This window comes from Saccopteryx bilineata, chromosome 6 (assembly GCF_036850765.1).
Source record: "Saccopteryx bilineata isolate mSacBil1 chromosome 6, mSacBil1_pri_phased_curated, whole genome shotgun sequence".
NCBI classification, from domain to species: domain Eukaryota; kingdom Metazoa; phylum Chordata; class Mammalia; order Chiroptera; family Emballonuridae; genus Saccopteryx; species Saccopteryx bilineata.
Window position 1 is genome coordinate 127074890 of NC_089495.1, and position 15796 is coordinate 127090685.

Sequence of the window (15796 nt, forward strand, 5' to 3'; positions counted from 1 at the left end):
CGACCTTGGGTCCAAGCTGGTGAGCTTTGCTCAAACCAGATGAGCCCGCACTCAAGCTGGCGACCTCGGGGGTCTCAAACCTGGGCCCTCCGCATCCCAGTCCGACGCTCTATCCACTGCGCCACCGCCTGGTCAGGTGTACGTGATACTATTTAAAATGTCAAATACTATTTGGGGTAAGATTGTAAGGCAGGGAAGGCTGTTCCTGGCACCTCCCTAGGTCACCTCCACCTCCCACCCCCACCTCCACCCCCACCCCCAGCAGCTGGTACTTGTGTTTGCCCATTTCTACATGGTGGCATGTTTACAGTGTCTTTCTTTCCTTTTTTTTAATTTCTTCTTTTCCAAATGAGAGGAGGGTAGATAGACAGATTCCTTCATATGCCCCAACTGGGATCCATCTGGGAACCCCCATCTGGGGCCATGATTGCAACTGAGCCATGTTTAGCATGTGAGGCAGAGGCTCCATGGAGCCATCCTCAGAGCCCAGGGCCCATGCGCTCAAACCAATAGACTAGGGGTCGGGAACCTTTTTGGGTGAAAGAGCCATGAATGCCACATATTTTAAAATGTAATTCTGTGAGAGCCATACAATATGTTTAACATTAAATACAAGTAAATGTGTGCATTTTATGTAAGACCAACACTTTTAAAGTATAATAAGTCTCTGAATTCTTTTTAATAACGTTGTTATGCTGTTGCTAACCAATGATGAATAAAGTACTTCTTACCATTAATGTGACTTCTGGTGCTGCATGGTTTTGCTGATGGCTTTGTAGTCAGGTTGATACGTGGTGAGGTTAAGCTCCATGCAGGAGTTGAGACTTCCATCCGTTAAACGTGATTGTAGGTTGGTCTTAATGTTCTTTAGATGTGAGAAAGACTGCTCACATGCATACGTAGAGCCAAACATGGTCACTACAGCAATACTCACATGCTGCAGTGTGTGGTATGTGACGGGAAGCACTTCCAAGTTTTGACAATCAGCTGGTCTGCGGGTTGAAGTTTTTTCATTTCTCCCCACTTGTGTTTGCTCGCCAACTCTGCTTGCTGTCGTGCAAGTCTTTCCAAATCTTCATTCAGTGACTTGAACTTATTCACCCACATGTCAGAGGCCTTCAAGTCAGCAGCTTGTAGCTCAAAATCTCTGATGGAGAAACCGGGGATGTAACTCAGGTTGGTACTGTCCACTGCACACTTGTGTGGATGGATGATAAACTTAAAAAGACGAGTGCGCTCACGAAATTCTGCAAAGCGCGCTTTGAATGACTGCAGGAGATTAGGTGTGAAGCCCACTAGCTGCTGGAGATCAAGATGTTGAGCAGGGTCACTTGCTGTGCATGCATCTTTAAACTCTCCCAGTTTTTCAAAGTGTAGTAAACGACCTGTTTCGATGTCGGCAATGAATAGTTCCAGCTTGTTTTCAAATGCAAACACTGCTTGTTGAAGGGATAAGACTGTATTTCCAACGCCTTGCATTTTCACATTGAACTGGTTCAGATGTTCAGTCATGTCCAGGAGATAGTAGAACTTCAGGAGCCACTCAGTGTTAGCTAACTTAGGATGCTCAACATTTTTCCTTTCAAGAAAAGTCCGGATTTCGCTCAGACAAGCCGTGAAACAGCTGAGCACCTTCCCTCTTGACAACCAACGCACATTGCTGTGCAGAAGCAGACCAGGATTATTATTCCCAACTTCATCCAGCAGTGATTTAAACTGGCGATCATTTAAGCTCAGGCAATAATAAAGTTGTCCACCTGAATGACCAGCGACATCACCTCACCAAGCTGCTCGCCACACATCTGAGCACAAAGTGCTCCTGATGTAGGATGCAGTGAAAAGTTAGGATGGGTCTCTTTTCATGTTCACAAAGAAGTGCTATGAATCCTCTGTTTTTCCCCACCATGCACGGAGCACCATCAGTACACACAGAAATAAGTTTATCCATCAGTAGATTTTTTTCTTTAGCGAACTCAGTGAAAGACTTGAATAAATCCTCCCCTCTTGTTGTCTCTTTCATAGGCAAAACAGCAAGACTTTCCTCACATAGTGTGTCACCGACAGCATACCTTGCAATCATGCTGAACTGGGATAAATGGCTTATGTCTGTTGACTCATCCAAAGTGACAGATAAGAATGGTGCTGCATTTATGTCCTTCACTTGTGTTGCCTCAATTTGATTTGCCATCATGATAGTACGATCGTGAACAGTTCTTGCCGACAGAGGCATGTCTTTTATTCATTTGATTATGTTGTCTTTATCTGAAAAGTCAGAAAGTTCATTGGCAATATGAAGCATGAATGTTTTGGCATACTCTCCATCTGTGAATGGCTTTCCGTCTCTCACAATTGCTAAAGCACCAGCAAAACTAGCCAAATTCCAGTCACCTTGTTGGGTCCAAACATGGAGTTGCTGCTGACTAGCTTGCACTCTTCACAGTAGCTCTTGACATGCTTTCTTCCTGCTGTCCCCCCTGGATATTTTGATGCAAATATAGTATGGTGTGTGTTGAAGTGCCGCTTTATATTTGACCATTTCATCGATGCAATTTTATCATTGCGTATTAAACACACTGCGGAACCTGCTCTCTCCACAAAGGTGAATTCCTCTGTCCATTCCTGCTGAAAAGTATGATACTCTTCATCTTTTTTTCTTTTAGTCATCTTCTTCGTCAAAAGGGTTTCTGCAATTAGCTAGCTGACTACTTGATTAAAAGGAAGAAAGTTTACTTCCTGACCTCACAACGACCCGTGTACATTACACATTATCCAATAAAAATTTGGTGTTGTCCCGGAGGACAGCTGTGATTGGCTCCAGCCACCCGCAACCATGAACATGAGCGGTAGGAAATGAATGGATTGTAATACATGAGAATGTTTTATATTTTTAACGTTATTATTATTTTTTATTAAAGATTTGGGCCCTGGCCGGATGGTTCAGTGGTAGAGCATCGGCCTGGCCTGCGGGAGTCCTGGGTTTGATTCCCAGCCAGGGCACACAGGAGAAGCGCCCATCTGCTTCTCCACCCCTCCCCCTCTCCTTCCTCTCTGTCTCTCTCTTCCCCTCCCGCAGCCGAGGCTCCATTGGAGCAAACTTGGCCTGGGTGCTGAGGATGGCTCTGTGGCCTCTGCCTCAGGCACTAGAATGGCTCTGGTTGCAACAGAGCGACTCCCCAAGATGGCAGAGCATCGCCCCCTGGTGGGCGTGCCGGGTGGATCCCTGTCAGGCACATGCGGGAGTCTGTCTGACTGCCTCCCTGTTTCCAACTTCAGAAAAATACAAAAAAAAAAAAAAAGATTTGTCTGTGAGCCAGATGCAGCCATCAAAAGAGCCACATCTGGCTCATGAGCCATAGGTTCCCGACCCCTGCAATAGAGCCATGACTGCAGAACGGTAGGAGAGGAAGAGAGAGAGAGAGAGAAAGAGAAAACGGGGAGGAGCTAAGAAGCAGATGGCTGCTTCTCCTGTGTGCCCTGACCAGGAATTGAACCTGGGACATCCACACACAAGGCCAATGCTCTACCACTGAGCCAACTGGCCAGGGTCCTTCACTTTTAAAAACTCAGTTTAGCCCTGGCCGGTTGGCTCAGCGGTAGAGTGTCAGCCTAGCGTGCAGAGGACCCGGGTTCGATTCCCAGCCAGGGCACACAGGAGAAGCGCCCATTTGCTTCTCCACCCCTCCACCGCGCTTTCCTCTCTGTCTCTCTCTTCCCCTCCCGCAGCCAAGGCTCCATTGGAGCAAAGATGGCCCGGGCGCTGGGGATGGCTCTGTGGCCTCTGCCTCAGGCTCTAGAGTGGCTCTGGTCGCAACATGGCGACGCCCAGGATGGGCAGAGCATCGCCCCCTGGTGGGCAGAGCGTAGCCCCATGGTGGGCGTGCCGGGTGGATCCCGGTCGGGCGCATGTGGGACTCTGTCTGTCTCTCCCTGTTTCCAGCTTCAGAAAAATGGAAAAAAAAATAAAAAACTCAGTTTATAGCCATATCCACTGACATCTGAGAAAAGAGGACATCCTGGTGTTACAGCTCCCTTTTGCCTTACACAGTAGATTTTTATTTAGAAAAATAATTTATTATTCAAACAAAATAAAAAGGAAATCTATTTTTGAGACTCAGGCACACATGCTGTGTTTCCCATGAAGCCTTTGAAGCGACACCAGTGGAATTTATCTCTTGTACCAGTTTGTTGATAAGAACAAGTACCTTTTGTGGAGAGCTTACTGTGTGCCTGGCATTAGCTCACTTAATCCTTACAACCGTCTCTGTGAAACAGAAACTATTCCTTTCCCTATTTACACAGGAAACTGGGGTCAGGGTGTTGTCAGTACCTCTTTCAGGGTCCCAAACACAGAAATGCCAGAGCAGGGGATTTGGACCTTAGTCTGTGTGACCTATAAGGGCACGAGGAAGGCTGCTGGCTGCTGAGGGCTCCAGAGCATGACCACAGGCTGTGCTGCTGGGAGCCAGGCCCTGCCCTGGCCAGCAGAGAGAGCACCAGAAAGCTATTTTAATTGTTCTGTGCCTCAATTTCCTTACTGGCAAAATTTTGTAAAACAGGAGTCTTAAATGAGGTTAGTAGAAGGATTAAATGAGTAAATTCTCAGGAAAAGAGCTTGGCTCACCGCAAACACTATCAGCATTATAATATTTTAGTTACAGGCATGTTCTCTAATCCCCCATTAAAGGCAGAGGTGATGGTTGAGTTAGCCGAGGCTCCCCCAGGATAGGCTGTTTGTTGAGAACCTCAGAAGCACTGATGAGATGTGAATACTACATAAAATAACAAATGGGGAGCTTAAAAGAACTTTAAAAAGAGACAGCTGGTTATATAATTTGCATTTTCATAAAGGTAGAATCTTATTTTAAGCAAGCAATATTAAAATAAAAGTTTATAGCCCTGGCCAGTTGGCTTAGTAGTAGAGCATCAGCCTGGTGTGTGGATCTCCTGGGTTCGATTCCCGGTCAGGGCACACAGGAGAAGTGATCATCTGCTTCTCCACCCCTACCCCTCTTCTTTCTCTCTCTTTCTCTTTCCCTCCAGCAGCCATGGCTCAATGGTTCAAGCATGTGGGCTCTAGGTGCTGAGGATGGCTATGGAGCCTCTGCCTCAGGTGCTAAAAATAGCCTGGTTGGGAGCATGGCCCTAGATGGGCAGAGCATCGGCCCCAAACAGGGGTTGCCAGGTGGATCCCAGTCACGGCGTATGCTAGAGTCTGTCTCTTTATCTTTCCTCCTCTCACTTGGAAAAGAAGGAAAATATATAAGTAAATAAAAGTTTATAAAGTTCAGTTTGCATATTTTTTTTGGTTAGATAACAAATTTTCTTTTTTTTCATTAAAAATTTATTTTTTATTGAGAGGAGGGAAGTCAGAGAGAGACTCCTGCTAGCACCCCAACTGGGATCCACCTGGCATGCCCCCTATGGGGCAATGATCTGCCCATCTGGGGCGTTGCTCTTTTGCTCAGTAATTGAGCTATTCTCAGCACTTAAGGCAAAAGCCACAAAGCCATCCTCAGTGCCCTGGGCCAAATCACTCCAATTGAGCCATGGCTGCAGGAGGGGAAGAGAGAGAGAGAGAGAGAGAGAGAGAGAGAGAGAGAGAGAAAGAGAGAGAAAGAGAGAGAAGCAAAAAGGGAGGGGTGGAGAAGCAGATGGTCCTTTCTGCTGTGTATCCTGACCAGGAATCAAACCTGGGACATCCACACACTGGGCTGATGCTCTACCACTGAGCCAACTGGCCAGGGCCTAAATTTTCTCAATACAGTCTCTATCATAAAATCTTTCCTTTTATCCCCATTTTGAAATGCTCTGTCTGCACTGGGCATAGATCACATCAGGGTGGTTCCATCTGCAGGATCATAGGGAGGAAAGAGGGCTTATACTAATGGAATTTGTGGACCTGGCATTTGCCCGTTCTCCACAGGAAATTCCCAAGCACTGTGAACAGCGGGTGTGACCCCGTGAAGGTTTGGAGTTCGTGCACCAGGCCCTCCAGACTGACCGATCGGTCAGGGCACCCGTACTGAAAGCCAGGCCCCATGGGCCTGACCTTGCTCCAAAGTCTAGGCCCTCAGACCAAGTCTTTGCTGCCCCCCCAAGCCACCCCTGGAATGAGGAGGATGGGTCAGTGGTGAAGGTCACATTTCTGGTAAAAATCCACTCTGTCCCCTCTTCTTCATGCATTCTTTCTCGGCTGGGTCTGTGGCTAGCTCTTGAAGGCTGAGCTGTGTAAAAACTCTCAGTTCTGAAAGAAGGAAGGTGAGTAGTGGGTGAGGTTTACCCGGTAAGAGGCACTTTCTACCATGATCCCCACACTACTCAAGGCTCGTCCCTGTTTTAGAATGGAGTAATATCTGCTTATCCAAACCATGCTTGAGTAGAAAAATTATGAATAAACAGAAAGGTGTACTGTTGGGGCAAAACCACATTCAGAAGTATCACAGGTCTTTGAACGGATGAGGCAGGTGGAGAGGGAGACAGAGCACTGAGCTCCTGCAGCCCTGTGTCTCCACGGACGGCACCACGACTTAGCAGTCACTTCCCTTCTCTACTCCTTCCTCCTCTTGATCAACAAAACCTCTGACCTACGGAGCGGGTGGCTTAGGTTTTGCTAAAGACACTTAGTGATGTTCAGACAAAAGCAAAGTGCTTGATACCTATTTTGCCTTTTTTTAAGCAAAGCAGTTTTCTTCCTTTTTTTTTTTTTCCACAGAGACAGAGAGAGTCAGAGAGAGGGATAGATAGGGACAGACAGGAACAGAGAGAGATGAGACGCATCAATCATTTTCTTGTTGTGACACTTTAGGTGTTCATTGATTGCTTTCTCATATGTGCCTTGACTGTGGGGCTACAGCAGACCAAGTAACCCCTTGCTCGAGCCAGCGACCTTGGGTCCAAGCTGGTGAGCTTTTGCTCAAACCAGATGAACCGCGCTCAAGCTGGCGACCTCAGGGTCTCGAACCTTGGTCCTCCGCATCCCAGTACGACACTCTATCCACTGCGCCACCGTCTGGTCAGGCTTAAGCAAAGCAGTTTTCTTTGGAAAGGACGGAAGCTGGCTGGTCTCCCTAGTGGAAAACAGCTCAGTGAAGAACTTGCTTTTTCTCGAGCCCTCCTGACCTCCAGTCTCACTCCTGATTCTATATGACAAAACACGTGCCATGCCCTTGATTGATTTAGCAGAGAAACTGCAATACTGGAGGATGGAACACAGCCTGCAATGGGAAGCCATTTCAGTATACCTTTTTGTTTATTCTGCAAATGGGAAGCTTCATCTGGGCTGTGATGGCCCTGTGTTTTGAGAAAAGATTAGGTCCCTTGTGTTGGGCCAACACCTGAGCTAGGAAGCTGTGAAGACTTCTTGGTTCTTCCTGGGCAGCAAGCTATGTAGGAGGTGCTTATGCAGACCCTGTCCCTGCCCCCATCTGCCCTGTATTTGTGCCTGACTTCTAACTTCTACTGTATTTGACCAACTCAGGTTTGTCTAATTAGTCTCTGCTAACTTTGTTATATGGGGTGGGCAACAGTAGGTTTACAGTTGTTCATATGGAAAATAATACCACAACTAATAAATAATAATACAATAATAAACTTTGGGTTTTGTGTGCTTACAACTGTAAACCTACTTTTGCCCACTCATGTATTGCTGGTTTTTTGTTGCCAGGTAGCTCTAGTTAGTGCTGGAAGGGGTCACGTGGTCACCCTCACAAGTTAGAACCAAGTCCGACACCCCATCCAGGCAGGTTGAAGGTTATTCTGCCTTTTCAGATCAGAGTCAGACCTAAAAGCCCCTGCCCTCTCTCCTGGTTCCACATCCATAGTGTCATGTTCACCATCAGCAGGATACCATCATCACCCTTCCTTATGTTTCTAGCTTGAATCAGACCAAGTTTCATGCATTTTTTGAGATTCACAATACTTGTTTTCAAGTTTAAATGGTCTTATTTAGAGGTTTTGTGGAAAGCAGGCTATATCCTTGCTTGTGAAGAACTGCAGGCCTGAGGGGCCAGGTGACGAGATCACCCAGGTGAGGAAGATTAGCCCATGAATTTCCAACCTGTCATTAGTCATAGATGCTCACTGCCTTCCAGAAACCTGGAGCCACACTTCCAAACACTTTATCTGGGGCTTGAGCAGAGTTATTCATGCCACACTGGAACACATTCTCTCTCTCTCTTTTTTTTTTTTTTGTATTTTTCTGAAGCTAGAAACGGGGAGAGACGACAGCCAGACAGACTCCCGCATGCGCCCGACCGGGATCCACCTGGCACGCCCACCAGGGACGACGCTCTGCCCACCAGGGGGCGATGCTCTGCCCCTCCGGGGTGTCGCTCTGCCGAGACCAGAGCCACTCTAGCGCCTGGGGCAGAGGCCAAGGAGCCATTCCCAGCGCCCGGGCCATCTCTGCTCCAATGGAGCCTTGGCTGCGGGAGGGGAAGAGAGAGACAGAGAGGAAGGAGGGGGTGGGGGTGGAGAAGCAAATGGGCGCTTCTCCTATGTGCCCTGGCCGGGAATCGAACCCGGGTCCCCCGCACGCCAGGCTGACGCTCTACCACTGAGCCAACCGGCCAGGGCACACATTCTCTTTTTAATGTTACAATGTTGTGACATGACCAAGCCCATTCTTGAAACTTCAGGCTGGGAGCTAGGCTGTCACCAGCTCCTCTCAGGTTCTTACATGAGTCACAGAATTTTTTTTTTTTTGTATTTTTCTGAAGTTAGAAACGGGGAGGCAGTCAGATAGACTCCCGCATGCGCCTGACAGGATTCCACCCGGCATGCCCACCAGGGGGCGATGCTCTGCCCATCTGGGGCATTGCTCTATTGTAACCAGAGCCATTCTAGCGCCTGAGGCACAGGCCATAGAGCCATCCTCAGCGCCTTGGCCAACTCTGCTCCAGTGGAGCCCTGGCTGAGGGAGGGGAAGAGAGAGAAGAGAGGAAGGAGAGGGGGAGGGGTGGAGAAGCAGATGGGCGCTTCTCCTGTGTGCCCTGGCCGGGAATCGAACCTGGGACTCCTGCATGCCAGGCCAACGCTCTACCACTGAGCTAACCGGCCAGGGAGAATTTTTTTTTTAATTGAGAGCAGGGGAGGCAGAGAGACAGACCCCTGTAGGCGCCCCCATTGGAATCTACCCATCAGAGTGGTGTTGCTTTGTCCATTTGTAGTGCTGCTCTGTTGCTTGGGCAATCAAGCTATTTTTAATGCCTGAGGCCAGAAGCCAGGAGGCATCCTCAGTGCCTAGGGCCAACTCATTCTAATCAGTGGAGCCATGGCTGTGGGAGGAGAGAAAGGGGGAGGGAGAGGTGGAGAACAGATGGTTGCTTCTCCTGTGTGCCTGGACCAGGAATACAACTTGGGACATACACATGCTAGTCAATGCTCTACCACTGAGCCAACCAGCCAGGGCCAAATCACAGAATTTTGCCCCTGAGGTATCCTTAGAGATTCATCTTCCCCAAGTTCCTCATGTCACTGACATGGAGACTGAGGACAGAGAAGGGCAGTGTCTCCGCTGCTATCTGCAGGGGTTGGTGGTGAGCTGGGGACCCAATCCTCAGTTCAGGACAGGGACCCCAAATGGCCTCTTGGTTCTGGGGTCACATTTGTAAAACAGTAGAGGGTATGTTTTGTTCTGAGGTTTGGGGGACAGCATAAGCCCTGTTCTTATTTGTTGGATGGAAGATTGGATAATTGCCTTATAGTTTTCAGTACAAATATTTATTGAGGTCCCAGGATGTGGCTGGAATGGAATCCCTGGAGGAGAACACTGTCCAGTATCCCCACATCTGGCTGATGTTACACTGTCATCGGGATTTTTTTATTTAAAAATACTGATCCTGAAAGCTCTGTCTTCCCTCTCCCTGTGGTTTGGTATGTCTAGGTAGGACCTGGGCATCTTATTTTAAAATAGCTTCTTCGGTGATTCTGAAAACCTGCCAGGTTTGGGTTCCGTGGTCTCCTTTATTATCTTCATTGAGTCAGACAGGCGAGACACTCTACAGAGGAGGAAACTGAGCCTCACATAGATGACATGGGTTTTCCCAGGTCACAGAGCTAGTTAGGGGTGAATGGGTTCAATGCTGGGCTTTTAAGTAGCTATATCTTCCTGCAGGAATGCCTGGAGCAGACTGACCTGCCTCTCTGGGACACTAGATTTCACTGCCATGTGCTGCAGCTGATCCAGCAGCAGTAGGAGTTGTGATATTGGTGTCAGGTGACAGTAGAGTCTTCTGAGGGCCCCCCATCCCAGTCCTGAAGCCTCTGCGGGTGACTGTGGTGTACTTTTCTAACACAAAGAATACGGGAAAGGAAGATTTTAGCCTCCATCTGTGCTTTGGTGACTTTCAATGGGAGAATTAGGCTTATAGACATGTAATAATGGAATGAATGTTTAGAATGATAATGATTAAAAGCAAGAACTCTTACTAAACGCTTCCTATGTGCTAGGTGAGAATGATCTGGGATTGCACCATTCATTTGGATACTGAAAGGAACACAAATGCCATCAGGATTTTGATATGGACCGCCACATCTTGTTTTAGCCCCAGGAAACCCCACTGAGAAACAGGGTATTGTACAGATCTCACTCTGAGGCTTTAGAATGATTAATAACACACACAGGGTTGCTAGACTTCACTCTAGCTATACGACAATCATCGCTAGCACTGTAGTGGGAGACACCTTCATGGGTTTAATTTATCATTCAGGGTGGGTATTACTATCCCAGTTTTATCATTGAGGACTCTAAGGCAAAGGTAGTTAAGAGACCGATCACAGCCACAGAGATGGAAAATGATATGAGACTCACATCCAGGTGAGTCTGACACCAAAACCCAATTGCACAGAGAAGAGGAGTGTCTTCTCATCCTGCCTGCTTTGTTTAACAGTTTCTGTGAGTCTCACCTGACACCACATTCTTTGGGCGCAGGCTCTGCACGTGGTTGGCTTTTTTTTTTTTTTTTTTTTTTTAAATTTATTTTTTACAGAGACAGAGAGTGAGTCAGAGAGGGATAGACAGGGACAGACAGACAGGAACGGAGAAAGATGAGAAGCATCAATCATTAGTTTTTCATTGTGCGTTGCAACACCTTAGTTGTTCATTGATTGCTTTCTCATATGTGCCTTGACCGCGGGCCTTCAGCAGACCAAGTAGCCCCTTGCTGGAGCCAGTAGCATTGGGTTCAAGCTGGTGGGCTTTTGCTCAAACCAGATGAGCCCGTGCTCAAGCTGGCGACCTTGGGGTCTCGAACCTGGGTCCTCTGCATCCCAGTCCGACGCTCTATTCACTGCGCCACCGCCTGGTCAGGCACGTGGTTGGCTTTTATGTTCCCTCCTGACCGACAGTTACTCACGCATTGAAAATAAGCGACGTCTCTGAATCCAAGCAGAGAACTAAAGCAACGCAGGGGATGTGCCTCCAGGCACAGACACCTGCAGCTTTTGGCTGTTGTTGCACTTGAACCTGTATCAGAATAAGAATGGACTGCTCAGAAAGGAAGATGGATTAAACAAAAAATTGTGAGCGTTGAAATTATGTCTTTTCCCCAAAGGAAAGACCTCTATCTTCTTTTGTAATATTATCAATGGTTCTTTCTGAAGCTTTCGCTGCATTTTCAAAATCTGGGAGAAAAACAACAAAGGGGGTCGATTCCTTTAATTTCAGAAGCCTGTAGGTCCATGTGTAATAATGAAAAGGCTTTTCCCAAAATTAATTAACAATAGTTTCATTTGTACGATTGGCTTTGATATCACGTAGCGAAGGAACGACGACAAAGGCTGGAAAGCGGAATTGTGGTAACCATGGTAACGGGGTGGAGGGCGAGGACTACCCTCTCCGCATTCTGGGAGGAGATGCCAGAACGCTCCGAAGTCATTTGGCTTGTTAGCTACTCCGTAGGTCGCGCTGAATGCTGGGTCTTGACAATATGGCGTCCTCCTTGATACGCTGATGAGAGGAGTTTCACTGTAGCTTCAAACCAGAGGACAAAACTCTGCAAACCCAAGGAAGCTTACATTACCCGTTTTCCGCGCGGCTCCGTATCGCCCGTTTCTCAGGACTCGTTCTCGGGCAGGAGAGAGCCGCGGGGCCTTCCGAAGGTCAGGACCGGCCAGGTCGCGCAGACCCGAGGCTGAGGAGCCGGCTGCGGGCAAGCACGATGGGCCGGTCTTGGCTTTGGTTGCAGCAGCTGCGGCAAGCGGGGGACCCGCAGGGCTGAGCGTGGCTGGAGGGGACCCGAGGCGCTCTGAACCTCTTCCCCGCGGCCGGAGACCTGTGCCCCGTCAGCGAAGCAGCGGCTACAGCGGGCGGCCGGCCGGCCGGTCTGTGCTCGGAGGCCGAGAGCAGGGTCACCGTGAGGCCTTCAGTGTCGCAGGCCTCTGACAGGTCGGCGTGCAGCCCCTCGGTGCGCAGACGGGCTCTGGAGCAGCTGGCGTCCCGGAACCCGCGCCCCGCGCCGTCCGTTCCCGCCGGCTGTCGCCCTCCGCCTGCTTGCTCAGAGTTAGAAAGATCCCTGCCGACTTTGCGCGTGAGTGCGGATCCCCGCGCGTTGCACCCATTTCCTGCCCGCTCCCGCAGTCCTGTTCGGTTATTCCACCAGCCCTGGTGCACAGTCGCTTTTAAGGCTGGAGGTTCTCGAGCGCTTGCTGCCCAGGACTCCTCCACCCCCACCGCCCCTGATGGAGTCCGAGGTGCTGCAGTCGCCTCTGCTGGGGCTCGGGGAGGAGGAAGAGGCCGACCTGACCGACTGGAACCTGCCTCTGGCTTTTATGAAGAAGAGGCACTGTGAGAAGATCGAAGGCTCCAAATCCTTAGCCCAGAGCTGGAGGATGAAGGATCGGGTAAGTGGATGCCTATTGCGCCCCTTGGACCTCGCTTCTTTTTTTTTTTTTTTCTTCCGCCAACCAAGAAGAGTTCAGAGCCGAAAGCATGTTCTTGGGAAAGCGGCGGTGCTTTTTCTCCCAGTCACATGTTGCAAGGGAACTAAAAGCACAAGCTACTTAAGACTCCAGTTTTTGATTGACAGTGCGAAGGCTGTCTTGGTTAGTAGTTATGTACTGGGTAGTGTTCATTCAACGTTCTGATTAAGATGTTAAAGGTTAAGCAATTTTGAAATTACATCATTGCAAGTGTTTACACACTCTTTTATTTACTCAGTGCTGTGAACACTCAGAAGAAAGACAACTTGTACCAACGTGGCTCATCTGTTGTGGTTAGTTCATTTCTTTCCTCCAAGCCAGGTGCACTGCAGAAATCTATTACAATAGTGCTAGGAAACAAGATTACTGGTAATTGTTCAGCTAGTAACAAATTAATACAAAGTTATTTTGAAGTTACAGTGAACTTCATTGTAGCTTTCTAAACAATTTGCCCTGAACCCAGACTTTTCCTTTTATGGGGTGTCATGTTGCTGTAAGTTGGAGACAGAATTTTTTCAATAGATAGAGTATGATGGATTGGAACCTGGGTCCAGGTTTAGGAGGGTCCCCATGATGTTGGAGTGTGAACAGCGACTCACAAGCAACTAGGAGGAAGGAAACAGCCAGTTTTGCTGACTCTGTCCTCACTCAACCACTGTCTGTGTCCTTTGTCTCCAAAGCAGGTGGGTGGGACTGTCTCATGTACACATGTCATTTGCCTTTTTGTGGTTTATTTTCTCCCTCAAGACTGCCTTTATGTATTTGAACATTTTTGTGGTATAAGAGGGTGTAGTTGGTGTTACAATTCAGTGTGATTGCTCTGGGCTTGTGAATGTATTAATATGAGATTTTTTTTGATACATGATGTTAAACGTATGGATTACTTTTATAGTAATTCTAGTTAGTCAGTCACTAGTTACCAGTGTTCCAGTTATTAATTGACTTTTAAAAGGTTAGGAACATTCATTTCATCCAAAAGTAGTTTAAGTAGTAAAAGAGATGGCAATTGGGAGAGATTGTAGAAAGCCTGTCTTATGGACATCTTTGGTACTAATTATACAGTTCAAAGCTTTTGTTGTTGATCTGTATATATGAAAAGACATTTATTTTAAAGTTATTTAATTTTTTTCAGTCTACTTGGAGGGCATTTTTTTTCTCTTATGAAATATGGTTTCCGCCTGACTAGGCGGTGGCACACTGGATAGAGCATTGGACTAGGATGCGGAGGACCCAGGTTCGAGACCCCGAGGTCGCCAGCTTGAGTGCGGGCTCATCTGGTTTGAGCAAAGCTCACCAGCTTGGACCCAAGGTCGCTGGCTCGAGCAAGGGGTTACTCGGTCTGCTGTAGCCCCTTGGTCAAGGCACATATGAGAAAGCAATCAATGAACAACTAAGGTGTTGCAATGAAAAACTGATGATTGATGCCTCTCATCTCTCTCCGTTCCTGTCTGTCTGTCCCTGTCTATCCCTCTCTCTGACTCTCTCTCTGTCTCTGTAAAAAAAAAAAAAAAAGAAAAGAAAAGAAAGAAAAAGAAAAAAAAAATGGTTTTCTCTACTAACCTAAACACATGCTCAAATTATTCAAAAGTGATTAATGGATATATTTTTACCTTTTCATTAGAACATTAATTTGTGAGTGATCAACATAACCTGTCAGTTCCTCGTAGGCTGTCAGAAGAGAGAAAATTCTGTGAGTCTGAGGAGTGATTGAGATTGCCACTTAGGAAGGAGCCAGGGGAGAGCTTGGCTGTATCTGACATTTGCAAATAGTTAATGAAGAGGAAAAGCAGCAGCTAACAGTTTTAGTTAAGTTTGTGAAGACATAGCATCTGAACAGTCCTTGTCCTGTCAATCCCCTGGTTAGACCCAGGGGGGGACCTTTTCAGCAAAGGTTGCAAGTTCAAATGCTGCTGAGATGTAGAAGGTAGCATAAATGAATGAAACAGGCCAGACATAAGAATAATGACACAGGTTCAGAGATGAATGGCAGCTGACATCTGACATGTGTCTGATTTCTGGAAGGTGGGAGCGGTGAGGCTCTGAGGAGCACATGTGGCAACAGTTCAGGGGGCATTTGGGCCCCGGCCATATCTCTTAACCTTTCTCTCTCTTTGCTTTTTCTTTGAAAAGCTAGGAAACTTCTGTTTTTAAATATTTTTTTTTAATGTGAAGTCTTCCAATTTTAAAATGTTGGCACTGATTCAGATATTACCAAACACAAAGCAGTCAGTCCACTGGTTCTGGCTGGGGGGCACGACTTCTGCTGTACTGTGGCGTGGGGATGGGGGCAACTTCTGCTGTACTGTGGTGCCTCCAGGTGGCTTCCTGATGCTGGGGATCCTGAGCCCAGGTCATCTGGACTGCCTTCCTGTGCCCGAGGTGGCGCCAGCCACTGACGGAGCATCATTGTTGTGAAGTGGCAGGTGTGGACTGGTTGTCCTGGGCTGGGACCTTCGCAGACCACTTCCAGGGCCACTGACTGCCCTAAACGCACACCCAACCTTTGCTTCTTCCTGTGACCAGCATGCAATTTCACATACTTTCATTTAGTGTATATGTTAGTGGTTACTTGTTGGTGTCCTACCCAGTGGTGTTGCTAAGGTTTCCGAAAATTAACATCTTTATTTACCAAAGTTGGCAGACAACTCCTGAAAGTTTTCTGCCACTCAACATTCAGCATTTTTTTCTTATTTTTTTTTAAGTGAGAGGAGGGGAGCTAGAGAGACAGACTTCTACATGTGCCCTGACGAGGATCCACCTGGCAAGCCCCAGTTGGGGCCCATGCTTTCCTCCGTTGAGCTGTCCTCAACCAATTGAGTGACTGCTGTGAGAGTAGAAGAGCAAGAAAAGGGGGAAAAAGAGGGGAAGAGAAACAAAT

At 47.7% G+C, this 15796-nt stretch overlaps 1 protein-coding gene and 1 non-coding gene across 2 annotated transcripts in view; one reads left to right on the plus strand and one right to left on the minus strand.

Moving 5' to 3' along the window:
• Window positions 1-3470: 3470 nt before the first annotated feature.
• Window positions 3471-3546, minus strand: TRNAT-UGU (transfer RNA threonine (anticodon UGU)). The gene has a single exon. It is a non-coding gene; the product is annotated as a tRNA-Thr (tRNA).
• Window positions 3547-10936: 7390 nt separating this feature from the next.
• RPTOR (regulatory associated protein of MTOR complex 1) overlaps window positions 10937-15796 on the plus strand; it is a 244418-nt gene continuing 239558 nt past the window's right edge. The window contains exon 1 of the mRNA XM_066237453.1: window positions 10937-12840. Coding sequence (XP_066093550.1) covers window positions 12679-12840 — 162 coding nt within the window. The 5' untranslated portion in view covers window positions 10937-12678. The remainder of the gene's footprint in view (window positions 12841-15796) is intronic.